Source organism: Phocoena phocoena, chromosome 2 (genome assembly GCF_963924675.1).
Source record: "Phocoena phocoena chromosome 2, mPhoPho1.1, whole genome shotgun sequence".
NCBI classification, from domain to species: Eukaryota; Metazoa; Chordata; class Mammalia; order Artiodactyla; family Phocoenidae; genus Phocoena; species Phocoena phocoena.
This window is the reverse complement of record NC_089220.1, coordinates 93,307,807-93,327,789: the sequence shown is the minus strand read 5'-3', so window position 1 is coordinate 93,327,789 and position 19,983 is coordinate 93,307,807. Positions and strand designations below refer to the sequence as shown.

Sequence of the window (19,983 nt, the reverse complement as noted above, 5' to 3'; positions counted from 1 at the left end):
CTCATCTTTGCTTTTGTTTTCCTCTCCTTTTTTTAATAGCCTGATCTCTCTCCACATCATTCTTTAAGTTCACATAACAGTACAAATACATATAGGGAGCTTAGAGGGGGGGTCATTTTTATAAAAATAGAAAACACTATAAATATCTTTCTGGAACTTGCTTTTCTCTCCATGGACATCTATTTCTACAGGTAGATCTAGTTATTTCTTTTTTTTAATTTTTTAATAAATTTATTTATTTTTGGCTGCGTTGGGTCTTTATTGCTGCTCACTGGCTTTCTCTAGTTGCGGCGAGTGGGGCTACTTTTTGTTGTGGTGTGTGGGCTTCTCATTGCGGTGGCTTCTCTTTGCTCTGGAGCACGGACTCTAGGCGCTCAGGCTTCAGTAGTTGTGGCATGCGGGCTCTAGAGCTCAGGCTCAGTAGTTGTGGCGCACGGGCTTAGTTGCTCCACGGCATGTGGGATATTTCCAGACCAGGGCTCGGACCTGTGCCCCCTGCATTAGCAGGCAGACTCTTAACCACTGCACCACCTGGGAAGTCCTCTAGTTCTTTCTTTTTAATAGCTGTGTACTATGCATACCATAATATAACAGATTCTTATCTGTGGAAGATGTTTTTTGTTTTTGCTATAACATATTGCAGTGAATATCCTTGTACATCTATCTTTGTATAATCTTTGTGCATTATGTAATACATCTGTAGGATATGAATCAGAGAATTAAAAGTATTAAAAAAGTTTGATTGATATTGCCAATTGTCTATTGTAAAGGTTATACCACTTCAGCAGTGTGCATTGTTAAAACCCAAATCCTAATTTAAATACAGTTCTCTCTAAAAGGAGCTTAGTAGAATTACTGGTTCCAATCTATGGCAGGTAAAGGATAAAGTCAGCCTAAAACAAGGAAGTCCTCAAAGACTAATGGGGTCTTGCCAAAAGGATACAAAGAGCAAGGTGGAAGAGGCTCTGCTGGCCAAATCTGGGGTAATTTGAACATCAAACGAATAATTGTAATTGCACTACATTGAATTTTAAAAAGTCAATTAATCTCTAGTGATAGCAAACAAAAGGTGGTAGAGAGAGAGAGTAAAGCTCTTTTTTTTTTTAGAAAAGAAGAGTACAAGGGCTTCTGTGGTGGTGCAGTGGTTAAGAATCCGCCTGCCAATGCAGGGGACACGGGTTCGAGCCCTGGTCTGGGAGGATCCCACATGCCGCGGAGCAACTAAGCCCGTGCTCCACAACTACTGAGCCTGTGCTCTAGGGCCCGCGTGCCACAACTACTGAGCCTGTGAGCCACAACTACTGAGGCCATGTGCCACAACTACTGAGCCTGTGCTCTAGAGCCCGTGTGCCACAACTCCTGAAGCCTGTGTGCCTAGAGTCCGTGCTCCACAACAAGAGAAGCCGCTGCAATGAGAAGCCCGCGCACTGCAATGAAGAGTAGCCCCTGCTTGCTGCCACTAGAGAAAGCCCGCACGCAGCAATGAAGACCCAACGCAGCCAAAAATAAATAAATAAAATAAATTTATAAAAAAAAAAGAAGAGTACAAGCTAATAAATATAGAGGTTTGACATTCACCATTTCACAACCCCCAACATAATATGTAAAATTAAATTCAGGCATGGAGGCTAAAACCCTAGGTGATAAGTTGCTGAACTGTTCACATTGTGCTACAGATTACTTACTAATCACAAGAGGAAAAAAATATTTAACTTTCCATTGGAGAAACCTTGCAGTTACTATGTTAACCAAATAATCAAACTCAGCATTGCTAATAGCGGGACATCCTGATATCATGCGCCATTTTGTTGGGTGCAATAAGAAGTACCCAATTCACTTACATAGTATTCTTTAAAAAATGTTTAATGTCATAAGGGTCTAATCAACCCTTATGATTATCTAAAATTACCAGCAATAGTTAGAACTGTAGATGATGTGTGACCTTACGTAGGTTGTTAGTAACTACTCTGAGTCTCAGAGCCATCATTTATAAAACTGACAATGAATCAAATAAATGTATGACATTAACCTAAATATACTTTGTTGAATTTGTGTAGTTTGTTTACACCTAAAAATAGTTTGTGTACAGTAAGAATTTAACATATCAGTTTACCTCTCCTGTCAGAATCCATTCATAGCCACCAAGTATATAGCTGAATGAAAACTACATTTCTTTTTTCCAGAAGTAGATTCCTTATGTAATTACTTTATGTAATCTGATGGCATGTTTCAAGAATTCCCTATACTTGTTTAGATCCATAAGCTAATAAAGTCCCAAGTATGCTAGAAAGTTTTCTAATCTCGAAGGTTCAAGGGAGATTTCAGGTAGGAGAGGATGGATTAGAGCATTTCTGTACTTCTTAGACATTTAAATTGACTTCTATGTAATAAACAATTTTATAGATCAAAAATGATCAAATATCAGCAGTTTCCTGTAGCTCGACCTAATGCATGCTTTAGTGGCAGAGGCTTAGTAGTACAACATATTTATCTGCCAAACAATCATTTTTCTCCCTTATGTTGTAGAGTAAGATTTTCTCAAAGGAGGAGAGAGGAAGGATCTGGACTGATCCAAGTTTGAAGGGAATTGGGATGTGTAGTGGTATTCTAGTTATCGTAGGCTGTTTCTTCATGTCATAGGCTCCACTCCCACCCCCCACCCCCATGTACAATGGATGTTCTTTTTAGTCACTTCTTACCTCTTGTCTCTCTTTTCTAGGTAGTGAGAAATGAGGTAAAAGGAATGAACATGTTTCTATATCTTCTTTTTCCACTCTAAACTCTAGACTGGTCTTTTGGAATAGGCAGTTGCAGGGTCTTGAAAACTTGAGATTTCCAGTTGCTCTGGTTCTCTTCCAAAGATAGCACTTAGAAATAATGATACCTTTGTTTTTACCCCAGTTACTCATAGAATATGGAAGGTAATATAGGTTGAGGGACTTCAAGTTCATTTTCTTTTATAGAATATGAACAATGGAATAATAACTCATAAGAGATTGGGAAATAAAGTTTCAGACTGTAAAGGGAGTATTGAACTTATAAAATCATAACAAGATTCCTCCCTGGGATATGGCCCTTATAACAAGGGCCTGTAAGAAAGTGACTTATCTTCCTTAAAGAATGTGTTCTGGGCAACCATGTACAGTTTTACCATTTCCTCAGACAAGAAGAAATCAATTTATTGGAGGACCTTCCCCCTTAAGGAAATGTGGTCAAACCTGTATATAAATAGCTTTATTAAAATGCTTAGTTCTTGGCAAGCCGAATTATTGCCACTGTGAAAATTATTGTTTGTGTCCTAGACAGCTGCTCAGGAAGCAATCCTGCACGCATCTGGAAATGGCATGCCTTCACCATCTAAGGACTACTGCATGCTATATAACCCTCATTGGACAGCTCTTCCAAGTACCCTAGAAAATGCAGTAAGTAAATCACAGCTTCTATTTATTTATAAACATAAAAATATTGAATGGTAAGAATGAGTGATTATTATGTTTTAGAATGTAAACTAGTTATATTATGATTAATCAATATTTATTGCTTTTGCTTAAGTATTTCTCTCTGTGAGAAAAACAAGTTAGATAATAAAAATACTTGCCTCAAAATAAATAAATAAATAAAAATAAAAATACTTGCCTCAAAGCCTGATTGTCATCAAATATTTCTAATTTAAAAGAACCTTGGGACTTCCCTGGTGGCACAGTGGTTAAGAATCCAGCTGCCAATGCAGGGGACACGGGTTTGAGCCCTGGTCTGGGAAGATCCCGCATGCCATGGAGCACCTAAGCCTGGGCTCCACAACTACTAAGCCTGCACTCTAGAGCCCGTGAGCCACGCGAGCCACAACTACTGAGCCCACATGCCACAACTACTGAAGCCCACGTGACTAGAGCCCATGCTCCACAACAAGAGAAGCCACCATAATGAGAAGCCCACGTACCGCAATGAAGAGTAGCCCCCACTCACCACAACTAGAGAAAGCCCGTGTGCAGCAACGAAGACCCAACACAGCCAAAAATAAATAAATAAATAAAATTAAAAAAAAAAAAGAACCTTGTATTAAACCAATGTTGACACTTTGTCATTGAATGCATTTAGGGTGAAATATGATATTTATAATATTAAAGACATTTCTTCTTTCCAGACTTCCATTAGTTTGATGAATCTGACTACCACACCACTGTGCAACCTTTCTGATATTCCTCCTGATGGAATAAAGAACAAAGCAGTTGTGGTACAGTGGGGAACCTGCCATTTTCTTGAAAAAGCCAGAATTGCACAAACAGGAGGTGCTGAAGCATTGTTGGTTGCCAATAACAGTGTCCTCGTAAGTTATAAAACTAGAATAACTTCTTTTGAGTTCATGATATCAAATTTCACAGGAATTGAACTATCTTCTTTGTGTGTGGTTTAGGGGCTGAGTTTTGAATAATCTGATGGTAGGATTCTTTTTAAATAAACATTCTGGTTATGATAGGTGTTTAATTGGAAAATTTTGTTTCTTTTCCATTCCTAAAGTAGACAAGACTATGTTAGGAATGTGTGTGTATGTGTGTGTAAAGTATCAGTTTAAGTTTATGCTAAAAGGATTCCAGTTTGAGAACACTTACTATAACATTAAGAACAGATGAAACTTCGTTTTATTACTTTAAAAAGATGTAATGTTTGTACTTAATGAATAACTTGTATTTTATTCTGTAAATACACTAGTAGTTCATAAGTCTTCACAATATGTTTTTTTCTTTTAGTTTCCTCCCTCAGGGAACAAATCTGAATTTCATGATGTGAAAATACTGATTGCATTTATAAACCACAAAGACTTTAAAGATACGAAGCAGGTAAATTAGTAATTATATATTAGATAAAGTTTATAAATAGTACAGCTTTTTACTTTTAACCATGATATTTAATTTAAATTATTATATATGTTCCATTTGCTAACAGGAAGTTATAAAGGCCTATCAAGTTTTTATTTGGAAAGTATGCACCCCCCCATTGAGCACAAGGTGTTTCAGAGTCCTGACTTTAGAAGGGATATTTCTTTACTTTGACCTCTTTAAAAATCTTTGTGTTGTATCATTTAACTTTAAATCCTTGAACAAAATGTGATGTGTGGAACATTGCACTTTCAAGATTTAATAAACCAAAGCATAGCCTCATAATTTTGACAAGAGACTATATATCATGTTGTCCAAACAGTTCTATTATTCTTGGCTATCTTATGTATAGTGTCCATTCCAGAATGAAATTGGAATATTGCTGCCATATGCTATAGTAAAAAGAAAACTAATTCCAGTGTATTAACTGTTATTTTGCCTTTCAGACTCTCGGAGATAACATTACTGTGAAAATGTATTCTCCATCGTGGCCTAACTTTGACTATACTATGGTGGTTATTTTTGTAATTGCTGTGTTCACTGTGGCATTAGGAGGATACTGGAGTGGGCTAATTGAATTGTAAGCTTAATTAAACTTCATTGTTTTTAAGATAAATGGTTAAAAATTGTTTGTTAATCATTTTATCGTGTAACAACACATAAAGTTCTGCTTGTTCTTAGAATATAGTGCTGACCATTAGATTGCCAGGTTTGTCCTCATTCAGGTCTTTAACTTTTCACTGAGAAGAAGGGAGTCATAGGTTCCTCTTGTTCTGCTGGGAAGGAAACATTGAAATTTCACCAGAGACTCTTAAATTAAAATGTTTAATTACCTCTCCCAGAAAAGGTGGAGATAGTTAACATTCTAATGTGCCTATTTAGATTGGAAGAAAATAAAAAAGAGAAGGTGGGAAGTTTTTCAGCTCCTCCTGAGTTGAGTCATTACAGTGTGACCTCATCATTCTATTCAATGCTTTAGTAATTCTAAGGATATTAATTAAACATGTCCATATTTTAATTTAAATATAGAAATGCCAAATGTGTGTGAAATTTAGATTTCTCTATTTAATAACAACCTAGGCCCAGTCTTCTTACAGTTACGTACCTTTGGCTATAGACTAAAGCAAGCAATGTAGTTTAGTTTTTTAAAGATTTATTTATTTATTTATTTAATTTATTTTTGGCTGCATCAGGTCTTAGTTGTGACATGCAGGATCTTCGTTGAGCCATGCGGGATCTTTTGTTGGGGCACAGGCTTCCCTCTAGTTGTGGCGCACAGGCTCCAGAGCACGTGGGCTCTGTAGTTTGAGGCATGCGGGCTCTAGTTGTGGTGCGTGAGCTCAGTAGTTGTGGCACACAGGCTTAGTTGCCCCGCGGCATTTGGGATCTTAGTTCCCTGACCAGGGATCGAACCCACATTCCCTGCACTGTAAGGCAGATTCTTTACCACTGGACCACCAGGAAAGTCCCAGCAATGTAGTTTAGAAGGATCAGTTCATATTTATAACTCTGAGTAAAAAATTGTGCTCAGAGCATATTATTTTATGCATAACGGACGATATATTCACTTGTGAATTGATCTATAGATTCCATTAAAAAGGGCTTACTTGACGCTAGCCGAAGCTAATAAGCTTATTTGTAATTTCTTAAAGTACTAAAATTTGATTGACTTTCATCAAGAGAGAAGTCTAGGGTTTAACAGGTGTAGATTCCTAGAGTATTGAGCTTAAAATATTTTACATATTTGGAAAACACATTTCAGCATGTATTAGTCACATGATTTCACATGAGTAAGCATTATTTTTCTTCATTATTAATCTTTATAAAGCATAGTATGTAAGATCTCCAAAATCATTTTCTAGATTATATGGTGAAACTTTATAAATAATTTCCCAAAAGCTACTGATTAACTGAAAATGTTTTTCCATTTAATATATATCTTCACTATACTTACATTATAATGTAAATTGTTTCTTCTCTAGAGTAGTGCTTCTCAAACTGTAATGTGCATACAAACTGTCTTGAGAGCTCATTAAAATTTTTAAAAATTCAGATTTAGTAGGCTTGGGATGCGTGCTAAGACTCTGCATTTTTGACAAACTGGCCGGTGGACCACACTTTGAGTTAGCAAGGCAAGCTTCATATACATGTCAGGGCAGGCTCTTCCTCAAGAAAATTGGAGGTGGGAGAGCAGCACGTATAAGTTCTTTTATTCATAAAACATGATGGGCAAAAGCAAAGAATGTGTTGCCTTCAGTAGCCGGGTTGGGAGAGGAAATGTCCTTTACCTGCAGGATTATGGATTTTGAAATTGAGGAGGCTTATTCTAAGAGCAGGATAAAGATAGAAAGAACTAAGTGTGTGTGTTGTTGGTGGTGGGGGTGACAGTATAGAGAAAGAGAGTATGAATCAGTAATAAAATGGAAAAAGTTTCATAAAAAGTAGAATTATAGAGGACATAAGGACTGTTCACAACAACATGGCTGGATTATGATATCATTATGCTAAGTGAAATAAGTGAAACAAAGAAATACCAAATGATCTCATTTATGTGTGGAATCTTAAAAAAAAAAAAAAAAACTCATAGAGCAGAAAACAGATGGGTGGTTACCACAGGTGGGGAGGTGGGGAGGGGGCAAAATGGGTGAAGGTACAAACTTCCAGTTATAAAATAAATAAGTCCTGGGGATGTAATGTACAGCATGGTGACCATAGTTAATAATACTGTACTGCATATTTGAAAGTTACTAAGAAAGTAGTTCTTAAAAGTTCTCATCACAAGAAAAAAAATGTTTTAACTGTGTGGTGATGGATGTGAACTAGACTTATTGTGGTGATCATTTTGCATTATATACAAATATCAAATTGTGTTATACGTCTGAAACTAATATATGTCAATTATATCTTAATTTAAAAAATAACGCAAGGACTGTTATTTAGCAAGTAAAGAGAGTTAGACTGAAAGAAAAGGGAAAAGAGAATAAGGCTTAGGGAATGGAAAATTTATCAGAACAGGATCTCGTAACCCAGAATTACCCTGCCAAATGAAAGAGGTACTTTTTGCAAAAAGGAAAAATGCCTTGATTCCGTATAAAGACTTTTCAGTAGAGAGTTAAAGTCTATTATAATGAGTCCTTCTTATAACTGGTTCTCATCATAAACTCAAGATGGCAGGAAAGAAAGCTTAGCTTCTCATTGCATGTGGCTCTTGAGCTGATTTAAGAGTACGATTTTTTAAAAAGATGAATTATATTATTTTAACATGATTTAAATCTAGTGTATGTTTTCCTTCAAGAAATTGCCTGGTGCTTTTTAGTACACTGAATATGAATATATGACTCTTTGATTATTATGGCTTATATATGTTCTGTGATAGAAATGTCTTTAAATGAATCTGTTTGCAATGATAGATACCAAAGGTTGGCATGTTTTCCCACTCAGGTACTACTTTCATTGAAACTTTTGTTAATACCCTGTCATCCAGCTCTACAGTTTCAGGGAGGTACTGTGTGTCTCTCCCCAGGCCCTCTTCCAGCTCTTTTCCCAGGCTGCCTCCCTAGAGTCACAGATGCCTAGAATAGTCACCATCCCAATCCACAGTTTTCTAATAAGAAAGTGGCATGTTGGTAAATAAGCAGTTTGGCAAATGTACAGTTTCATAGAAATAAATCTTTTTTTAACCTAAAGTTTGTATTGAGCCCAGACCTGATGAAAAGGGTCAGGATATACAAAAAGGGAACAGAATTTAGTAGACCAGAGTTGAAGGAACTGGAGCTGGAAAAGTATGTAGTGGGTTCCATATAACTGGGAAGAGACAATTAGGTGACAGAAGAGAGACTCACTGCTCATCAAAAGAAGCCTGTGACCCTTTCCTCTTCAACTCCTGTGTCTGCCTTTTATTAGCTGTGTGACCCAGCAATGTTGTTGGGAGAATTAGAAACTATTTTGCTATCTTATATCAAGGTAGGACAAAGCTGTGTCTTGAACTCCTTTTGAATCCTTCATAGTATGTCAGTGAGCCCTGAACAGACATATAGAAAATACTGAGTTGACTGAGAGAAGAATTTAGTGTTTTACATTGAAGAGAAGCTAATTTTAAAAGTACTTTCCTATCTGCAAGTTGGTAATATTAAGTGTGTAAAAAGAATTGGTTATCATTTGAAACTTATTACGTCAATGTAGTTTCCAAATTAGATAATATACACATTAATTTGTTTATGTAATAAATGTCATCTGTTTCAACAATTTTGCCTCCAGAAAAAAATGCTATTTCAAAAGTTAGTGGTTAATAACAGATCAACTCTTGAGGGTAGAATTATAGGGAGTTTTTACTTTCTAGATTAAATATTTCTTTTTGGTGTGTAATTTTTAAGTATAATACTTTGTAATCAGAAACAAATCTAAGTTGGTGTTAGAGATAGATTTTTAAAATAGCTATACTTGGCAGAGATTTGCTGAAGTTCCTGTGTATGTTTATGCAGGGAAAGCATGAAGGCAGTGACAAACACTGAAGATAGAGAAATGAGGAAAAAGAAGGAAGAATATTTTACTTTTAGTCCTCTAACGGTTATAATATTTGTGGTCATCTGCTGTGTTATGATGGTCTTACTTTATTTCTTCTACAAATGGTTGGGTAAGAAATCATATTTTATATTTGCTACTTTTAGCATACATCTTTTTTTTTTTTCTGTATGGGGGCCTCTCACTGTTGTAGCCTCTCCCATTGCGGAGCACAAGCTCCGGACGTGCAGGCCCAGCGGCCATGGCTCACGGGCCCAGCCGCTCCGCGGCATGTGGGATCCTCCCAGACCGGGGCACGAACCCGTGTCCCCTGCATCGGCAAACGGACTCTCAACCACTGCACCACCAGGGAAGCCCCTAGCATACATCTTTTTATTTACTTTGCCAGATTTATCTTTTCCTTTAAGGCATTCTACCTGGAAAACTTAAGTGAATAGTTAAAGAGTGATAGGAACTTTTTAAACTGTCAGAAGTGTTAGGCCCCTATTACTCTGGGATTAGAAAAAATATATTCCAATTAAAAAAATACTGTGTCCGGTGTGGGGGTGGTGGTGGGATGAACTGGGAGGTTGGGATTGACATGTATGCACTACTATGTATGAAATAGATGACTAATAAGAACCTGCTGTATAGCACAGGGAACTCTACTTCACTTTGCTGTGCAGTAGAAACTAACACAACATTTTAAAACAACTATACCCCAATAAAAAAAATTTTTTAAAAAGAAAAGAAAAACAATTTAAAAATAGTAAAAATTTAAAAATAGTGTGTCCTACAGATGTAGAGAACAAACGTATGGACACCAAGGTGGGAAGGGAGGATGGGGTGAATTTGGAGGTTGGGATTGACATATATGCACTAATATGTATAAAATAGATGACTAATAAGAACCTGCTGTATAGCACAGGGAACTCTACTAATGCTCTGTGGTGACCTAGATAGGAAAGAAATCCAAAAAAGAGGGGATGTATGTATACGTATAGCCAATTCACTTCGCTGTACAGCAGAAGCTAGCACAACATTGTAAAGCAACTATACCCCAATTTAAAAAAAAAAAAAAAAGGAAAAAAATATACTGTGTCTTGAAATAAGAACACTTCTTCATGGATGACTTGAAAGAATTGCTATGGCCCTTAAGTTTCCCTCTCTGCAGTTAAAGCATAATAGGCCAGTATCTAAGCAGCAGACTAAGGATTTCTTGGTGGCTATATATAGTTATATGAAATAGAAGATTATTCAAATTATGGATTTATTGCTTCTGCTTACCCCCAAAGTGTTGTTTGTTCTTTTTGTCATTTTGCAAACCAAGATGTTGTATTGCTTCAATTTTGTTTTACTTATATAAACATTTCAGATCATACTACATCTAAAAACACACAGGTACTTGCCTGTGGTCTAGAGAATAAATTATACTTTTTCCTTTAAGAAGGTAGGATAATGGCTTGCCCATCCCCTGGCCTGTCTTCTTAGTGGTCTGATAGGATGGAAATTTGCTATTTGTGGCCAACATATAGCAAAAAAGAGGAGGGAGCCCAGGGAAAGAGAGAGTGTGCCTGATGAGAATTAAAAACCCTTTGTAAAAACCACCACAGGCTACGATGCTTATTTAGAGAATATTAGTATAAGTTTCTGGACTAGAAAAATGAGGCCCCAAGGTTAGTTTCAGCTTATTGTTCAATTTCTCCTATCCTATGGCAGCAGTTTTAAAACTATACTTAAGACATATATTTCCAATTAGAAAAAATTTTCTTTGAATATCACTCATATTTCAATATGTTGCTGGGAGAGTGGATACCAGGGTGATATTTGTATTAGGTCATCATTGCACAGCTAATTTTTCTGATTTAATTCTCAGCTTTCAACTGTTTGTGTCTGACCCTCAGTTGATATATATAGAGGTCTTTGACAGAAAAAAGAGATTTTTCTAACCTTACCCTAAAGCATGTTTTCATTTTTGGTAAGGAATTTCCTTAAACTCATCCGTATTTAAAAAGTTAACCCTGCTTATAACTAATTTTCAATGTAGGAGGAAAATCAATTAACCTCATGGTTATCCTAGGACATGGGATTTAATTATGACTCTGACAATGGTGTGTGATATTGCAAGATTTAATATACTTTCAAACGGTTCGTTATGGCTAAAATTGCTGCCATTTCTTAATATGTTCAATGTACGAAATTGCAGGTTCTCCTTACCATTTTATGTTGTCATATACAAGAAAGTAACTAAAGATAGTTATATTAACCAAATTCTTTCTCATGTCAAATCATTTTCTTAGGTATAGTATGACATTGAATGAGACACCTTAAAACTCTCTTAGGGCCTCCAGAGCATGATTTCCACCAGAGTTTTAAATCTTGGGTTGGAGACCTTTGGTGGATGACTACCCAAACTCAACTTGGCAACCTTTGACTGTCAGTCTTACTACTCAGATTACCATATGTATCCAATAATAACAATAGCGAATAATAAGGAAACGAAAAAAAATTTGTCCAAGATCACCAATTAGAAAGTGTCTATCCCTTATTTACTGTCTCTAGTTTACTCTTTTCTCACATACAAAACAGAGTTATAGTTTTCTGAAATCTAGTGGAATTTGCAAAATTCAGTTAAAATTTTTATTTCCATTGTGAAATTTTGAGAAAGTTCAGAAAACAAACACTTTTAGAGTACAATAATTTCTCCCCCTTTTTAACAATAGCGAGATCAAATGTTTTTAATTTTAAATAATTCTCAAATAAGTATAGCTAATATAGAAAAGCATTTGTGAATTTTAACTACCTTAGTATCGTATCTAGACAAAGAGGTTTGTTTAAGTGGATTTAGTTTTACACATATAAAGTTGTTAGAGATAAATTCCACTGTAGGAAAATATAGACATCATGATTAACGTCTTAAGGTAGGTGTCAGTTCTCATCCTTAAGCTGCAATTTAAAAAGCATTTATAATGTTTTATTAATTGCTCCATTCGTTACATTTAAATTAAATACTCACAAATGTCTACAACTCACTTTATAGACATCTTTAGCAAACATGTGAGTTTGAATCATTGAATGATAGAAAATGCAGAGCCACTGACAGAAATAGTAGCAATATTTTCTTAAATCAGTCTCCGAAGGCAAAAGAAATAAAAGCAAAAATAAACAAATGGGACCTAATCAAATTTATAAGCTTTTGTACAGCAAAGGAAACCATAAACAAAATGAAAAGACAGCCTATGGACTGGGAGAAAATATTTGCAAAAGATGCAACCAACAAGAGGTTAATATCCAAAACAGCTCATACAACTCAATATCAAAAAAACAAACAACCTAATCCAAAACTGGGCAGAAGACCTAAATAGACATTTCTCCAAAGAAGACATTTAGATGGTCAGTAGGCACTTGAGAAGATGTTCAACATCGCTAATTACTAGAAAACTGCAAATCAAAACTACAATGAGGTTTCATCTCACACGTCTCAGAATGACCATCTTCAAAAAGTCTACAGATAAATGTTGGAGAGGATGTGGAGAAAAGGAAACCCTCCTACACTGTTAGTGGGAATGTAAATTGGTGCAGCCACTATGAAAACAGTATGGAGGTTCCTTAAAAACTAAAATTAGAGCTACCATATGATCCAGCAATTCCACTTCTGGGTATTTATTCTAAGAAAACAAAAACTTAATTAGAAAAGATATATGCACCCCTATGTTCATTGCAGCATTATTTACAATAGCCAAATTATAAAAGCAACCTAAGTGCCCATCTATAGATGAATAGATAAAGAAGATGTGTTTTATATATATATATACATATATATATATGTATATATATATATACACACACATACAGTGTAATATTACACAGCCATTAAAAAGAATGAAATAATGCCATTTGCAGTAACATGGATGGACCTGGAGATTGTCATGCTAAGTGAAGTAAGTCAGACAGAAAGACTAATATATGATATTACATATGTGAAATCTAAAACATAGTACAAATCACCTTATTTACAAATCAGAAACAGGCTCACAGACATAGAAAAGAAACTTATGGTTACTAAAGGGAAAGGGAAGGGGGAGGGATAAATTAAGAGTATGGGATTAACAGATACACACCACTATATATTAAAAAGATAAACAAGGATTTACTGTATAGCATAGGGGACTATATTTAATATCTTGTAATAACCTATAATGGAAAAGAATCTGAAGCTGTACACCTGAAACTAATACAATATTGTAAATCAACTATAGTTCAATAAAAAAAATAGTAAATTTTTTAAAAAAGAAAGAAAATGTGGAGCCAGCTTCAGCCCCTAAAGAAATCCTACCAGTGTGTAATGGAACTAAAACAACACATAAAATACCCACCCTTAAAGCTCAAGATCTAAATATTTTCAGTTTAGTAACCAATTCAGATTATGGTATGGTCTCTGCGTTGAAAGTATTATGATCCAGTAAAAAAGCTAAAGAATTAATATTGATTGTATAAATATTTTCTTATCATGTTTCTTTCTTTTCTCATATAATTTAGTATCTTTTTTTTCTAGTTTATGTTATGATAGCAATTTTCTGCATAGCATCAGCAATGAGTCTGTACAACTGTCTTGCTGCACTAATTCAGAAGATACCATGTGGACAATGCATGTATGTATCTCTTATGAGGAAGCCTATAATGTTGGTTTTTGTAATTTAAAATAATACAAGGAAAAACAGCGTTATTTTTAAACCTGTGCAGTCCAATATGCATGTCGCTATTTTAATTTAAAATAATTAAAATAATAAAATTAAAAATTCAGTTGCCCAGTCTCATTATCCGCATTTCAAGTGCTAAATAACCACATGTTGCTAGCGGCTACAGTATTGGACAGCACAGATATAAAACATTTTCATCATCACAGTTCTACTGAACTGATAAATATTTTATTATGTATCATTTGTTATACTTAAAATCAAGACTTTTAAATTGATATTTCAAAAGTTTTCTTGTCACTGTGGCTAACATTGATTTGTTACATTAACTGAACATTGTGTTTCATCTACAGGGTGAATTAACCTATTTCACTCTCTCTTTTAGGATTATGTGTCGTGGCAAAAGCATTGAAGTGAGACTTATTTTTCTCTCTGGACTGTGCATAGCAATAGCTGTTGTTTGGGCTGTATTTCGAAATGAAGATAGGTATGAATACTCATTGTATTTACTTTTAGATTAGTCTAAGGATGGATTACTTTATATCTTGCCTTGATAATTGTTCATTATGATTATTATGGATTTTTTTGGCTTTTATCCCAGAACATCATAGTCTTGAAACATGCTAAATAAATTCTTAAATAAACAGATCTTGTGCTAATGGATTTGAGGTTGTCTAGAGAAGGAAATAATGAATTAGGATTTAAACATCTAAGCTGAAATACGCTTCAAAAATATACTTAATTATGGTGTAGCCGCACAGTGGAGTGCAGTGCAGCTGTAAAGAATGAAGATCTCTCTGAATTAATATGCAGTGATTTCCAGGATATATTTTTAAGTGAAAAAAGCAAAATATGAAAGAATATTTAGAGTATGCTACCTTTCATATGAGAAAGGATATATCAGAAAATATACAGGTATCTGTCCATTTGCAGGAAGAATAAAAAATTTAACAGTTTATTAATAAAATTACTAATACCCAAAAGGATTTAACAGCCTAAAGTTTGGGAGCAAAGCTCATACAATTTTAGGCAGCTTCAGGTATGATAATTGATAATTATTCATGTCAGTTGTCAGTTTCTGGTAGAGTATGTTGTATAGCTCTCATTTCCTTTATGTTTTAGCTATCTGGATGTATATTAACATCAATGTCCTTTGTTATGAGCTACCTTTCTTAAAAGAGACATGTATAAATTCAAACATTAAAGATAAATATGCACTTACGCGATATACTTTCTTCTGAGGTAGTCTTTCAACTTTTTCTTAGTGTAGTAGTAGTATTCATTATTCTACTAGGACAGTAACTTACTAAATATGGAGAATATAAGAGGTTTTTCTGTTGTTATAATTGCTGCTTAATAATTGAATACTCATATCATAGCAATTGAACAGTATTACTTTAGTGATCTGTTTCTTTTGAAATGTTCCATTTAAAAATAACTGAGTAAAACAATAGAGTAATTTCTTTTGATTTTAGGTGGGCTTGGATTTTACAGGATATCTTAGGGATTGCTTTCTGTCTGAATTTAATTAAAACACTGAAGTTACCCAACTTCAAGGTAAAGTATACTACTTTGCTAGCTAAAATAATTTTTTTCTTTTTAAAACAACTTTATTAAGGTATAATTTACAGATAATTAAATCACCCATTTCAATTGTACAGATTGTTGAAATTTTACAAATATGTAACTTTGTAACCACCATCCCAATCAATTAGAGAATATTTCTTATCTTTTCAAAAGCTCTATCATGCCCTTTAGCAGTCAATCCTAATCCTCAACCCCAAGCAACCACTAATTTGCTAGCTAAAATATTTTTAATCATTCATATAATATGCCAAATTCATATAATCTGTGCAAGACTAGATATCAGGGAAGAACATTTCTTTGATTCAGAGATATTTTTGTGTGTGGGCTCCTTAGTTGCAGAAGGTAGCTCCTTAGTTGCAGCTCATGGGCTCCTTAGTTGCGGCTTGCCTGCTCCTTGGTTGCGGCATGCAAACTATTAGTTGCAGCATGCATGTGGGATCTAGTTCCCTGACCAGGGGTTGAACCCAGGCCCCCTGCATTGGGAGCGCGGAGTCTTAACCACTGGACCACCAGGGAAGTCCTTCAGTCCTTCAGTCCTTCAATGCATATTGGACTGCAGAGGTTTAAAATAACGCTCCTGTTTTTCCTTGTATTATTTTAAATTACAAAAACCAGTCCTAATGACTTAGGGCTTCCCTGGTGGTGCCGTGGTTGGGAGTCCGCCTGTTGATGCAGGGGACGCGGGTTTGTGCCCCGGTCTGGGAGGATCCCGCGTGCCGTGGAGCAGCTGGGCCCGTGGGCCTTGGCCGCTGAGCCTGTGCGTCCGGAGCCTGTGCTCTGCAACGGGAGAGGTCACAGCAGTGGGAGGCCCGCGTACCGCAAAAAAAAAAAAAAAAAAAAAAAAAAAGAGTGACTTAAAGCAGATAAAAGTTTGAATGTGATTTGTAGAGTAAAACTACAAATAGTAATAACATTAAATGCCTTTAAAAAGTGTTCAAACGTATGTTACATGTTTATTTGTATTTGTAAAATAATATCTCTTAATTTAGATATGGGAAGTTTGACCTTTAAATTTGTTTCTTTCTTCAACAGTCATGTGTGATACTTCTAAGCCTTCTCCTCCTCTATGATGTATTTTTTGTTTTCATAACACCATTCATCACAAAGGTATGATATTTTTGAAATCCATGAGAAACATGCTAAAAGATGAGAATCTTAAACATGCTCTTAGAGTATTGACTTTGCAGATGTTTACCACTGACTGAGTTTTAATTCTCTTAAGAGAATTATCATTGAAATTGGCCTTTTAGTAGAGGATATTTTTAAGCCTTTAAGCCATTCTGCTAAATAAAAAAATCTGTCCTGATTGATGTAAACATGAGAATATCTATAAATTTTCCTACCCATTTTAAAGTAACTTTTCTTATTATTGTAAAACTATAAATATGTGCTATAGAGAATATAGACAGCAAAAAGAATAAAAAAAGTGTCATTACTACTTTCATTTCTGTAACCCTAGTGTGAGACTAAGAAAGAGCACCACACTGAAAGTCTGAAGACCTCAAATGTAGGTCTGTAACTTTATAACCCTGGGCTGCTAGTCACTTAGCCCTCAGTTTCCTAATCAGTTAGGTGAGGGAGTATTGCTAACATTCCATCCTCTCTTTCCATCAGTAGGATTCTTTTGGTTGCCACTGCCAGAACCCAACCTAACCTTTCTATATGAAAGAGGTCCCGTCTACCCAGGACATGTGCAAAGGCCAGGTTGGGCCTGGCCTCAGGAGAAACTAGACTCAGGGGCACATGCTCTTCCTTTCTGCTTCTGTCCATATGTTCATTGTCTCAGACTGGCTTTTTCCATGAGTTTAGAATCATAGCACTCAAATATCTGTCGAATGTTGACTGATCAAAAATCTGGAATCACTTGTCACGTTTTAAATCTTAATAAATTCTGCTATGAATGAATTTGAAAGTAATTATTGTAACACAGATAATAGTCCCTTCACTTATAAGTTATATTTGTTCTCATATTTGTATTTTTACTTTTCTCATGTGTTTTGACCCTCATAAGTGATCAAAAAATATCCTTGGAATAAATGAAAGTAAATTTAAAAAAAATAGGTCATCTATTCCCAGCTTTACCATTAGCTCCTCAATAAAATCCTGGTGCTGTTCTTAGAATAAGGGAGAGGTGTTGGATGAGTGTGGTAATCCTTCGTTGCCCAGTTTTTCTACCTTGTGCCTATTCCTGTCTCATGAACATATTTTTAATTATTGCTTAATTCTTCCACTTTCCCCACTTTGAGTCTTGCTTTGTAACTTTATATCATTTCTTTATCCTTTGTCACTCTCATATATTTAGTGTTTGATATTATAATCACTGCTTTTTTCCCTAGTAGTTCTTTATTCTTTAGCCCCTACTATCTGTGAAATCTCTGCATTTCTGATATTTGCTATAATGGCATAAGACAAACATGTGCTCCATTGGGGAGCTAAAATTGCAACTAGGTAACAAATGTAGTTAACTGTCCCAAAACATTAGCACCTTCCCATGCTTTAATGATGAGCCATCTGGCTCACTGACTTCATTTGCAATAGTAACCTAAAAAAGCATAGCACTAGTATTATGGATTATAACAAAATTGTTAATTTACTAAAGCATATTTTAAAGTTCTCTCCAAAGCTGTTCTAGCTTGTGTCAATTTATTTGGTTAAAAAAAATATGTTTCTATAAGTCACTCCATCAGAGATCTCATAATGGAAGTAAAGCACTCTCTACAAAGGCATTTCCATAAGTCAGCACGTAGTTATACCATATGATACATATATTGCACAGTGGGCATAGCTATAAACTATAACTAAACTCTATTTATTTATTTTTGGCTGCATTGGGTCTTCATTGCTGTGCACGGGCTTTCTGTAGATGCGGCGAGTGGGGGCTACTGTTCATTGAGGTGCGCGTGCTTCTTGTTGCGGTATCTTCTCTTGTTGCAGAACACGGGCTCTAGAGTGTGCGGGCTTCAATAGATGCGGCACATGGGCTCAGTAGTTGCAGCACGTGGGCTTAGTAGTTGTGGCGCGTGGGCTCTAGAGCGCAGGCTCAGTAGTTGTGGCACACAGGCTTAGTTGCTCCACGGCATGTGGGATCTTCCCGGACCAGGGCTCGAACCCGTGTCCCCTGCATTGGCAGCAGATTCTTAACCACTGCGTCACCAGAGAAGCCCCTAACTAAACTCTTTAAAAAATAATTTTTCTATTCTGTTTTAACACTAGTATCACTTTATAAATGCCAAACTTGTCTGCCAGCAAACTATGTCCATTCGCTACACATAAAAAGTTTTAGTATATTAAAGGTATATGGTAATAATAAAGATGTCTTTGAGTCTTCTTTCTTCTGTGCTGAGGGAATTTTTCATCTTCTTTTTTTCCTTCTTTGTTCCCAGTGACTAGGAATGTGATTTCTAGTAATCTGATCCACTGGAAAAGATTGAAGTGCTCTTTAGTGTTCACTGTTGTAGATTTACCTTAACACCTTCTTCTCAGTTTGGTTTGTTTGTTAGGCAACTCAAAATGAAAATTAGATACGTAATTTCTGATTTTTGTGGTTTTCACTGAAAATTTCAAGGATTAAATATTAGACATTCTAAACATGTTCTTGACCCTGGTATTAGTAGACTGTTAATGAGTTGTCAGGACGGGTAGCCATAGGAGTACTGGTAATAAGAGCCTGTCTTCATTTTTTTTTCATCCACCACCATACTAGGTATAGTATCTTGCAAATAGTAGTTACTCAGGTAGATATCTATGAATGTATAAGAGGATGTTAATAATGGTCTTCAGTTAAATGTTTTAAATAGCAATTCAAAAATGAACCAATGTGAACTCTATCTGGAAATTGAATCATATCATGGGAGTTTGTATTTAATATTAGTTTATTTTCATAAATTCCTGTGATTTAACCCTTCTGTAACCCGAAGCTTAACATGAGGAAAAGATTTCTGTAACTAAGGATTTTAGCCTTCTTTCTACTCAGCTCAGGTGTCAGTGAGTCTTAAAAATATTTTAAGTCTTCTTAAAAATACTCAAGTAATTTCTCCTATGCACCCCACCCACATGGCAAATAGGATAGCTAATCAATCAAATTTTCCTAAAATTCAGCATTTATTTATCTTCCGACTACCTATTTGGGGCATGTATTTATCATAATGTGAAGTGTAAGATGGGTGCTCATGCAGTCTTAGCTACATCTAAATGTTTTCCCTCTCCCCAGTAGATTTGGCTGTCAGGAAATAACTTTTTAATAAACACAGCCCACATAAAAAGACCTTAGGCATACACAAAGAAAAACTTCGGCTAAGGTTAATATTTTGATTGGTGCATAA

The 19,983-nt window shown here is 35.5% G+C and overlaps 1 protein-coding gene across 1 annotated transcript in view; it reads left to right on the top strand.

Moving 5' to 3' along the window:
* Positions 1-920: 920 nt before the first annotated feature.
* Positions 921-19,983, top strand: part of SPPL2A (signal peptide peptidase like 2A) — a 33,843-nt gene continuing 14,780 nt past the window's right edge. The window contains exons 1-10 of the mRNA XM_065871724.1: positions 921-983; positions 3,303-3,422; positions 4,145-4,327; positions 4,749-4,838; positions 5,324-5,457; positions 9,359-9,510; positions 13,933-14,029; positions 14,460-14,561; positions 15,550-15,631; positions 16,694-16,768. Of these exons, the coding sequence (XP_065727796.1) occupies positions 921-983; positions 3,303-3,422; positions 4,145-4,327; positions 4,749-4,838; positions 5,324-5,457; positions 9,359-9,510; positions 13,933-14,029; positions 14,460-14,561; positions 15,550-15,631; positions 16,694-16,768 (1,098 nt within the window). The remainder of the gene's footprint in view (positions 984-3,302; positions 3,423-4,144; positions 4,328-4,748; positions 4,839-5,323; positions 5,458-9,358; positions 9,511-13,932; positions 14,030-14,459; positions 14,562-15,549; positions 15,632-16,693; positions 16,769-19,983) is intronic.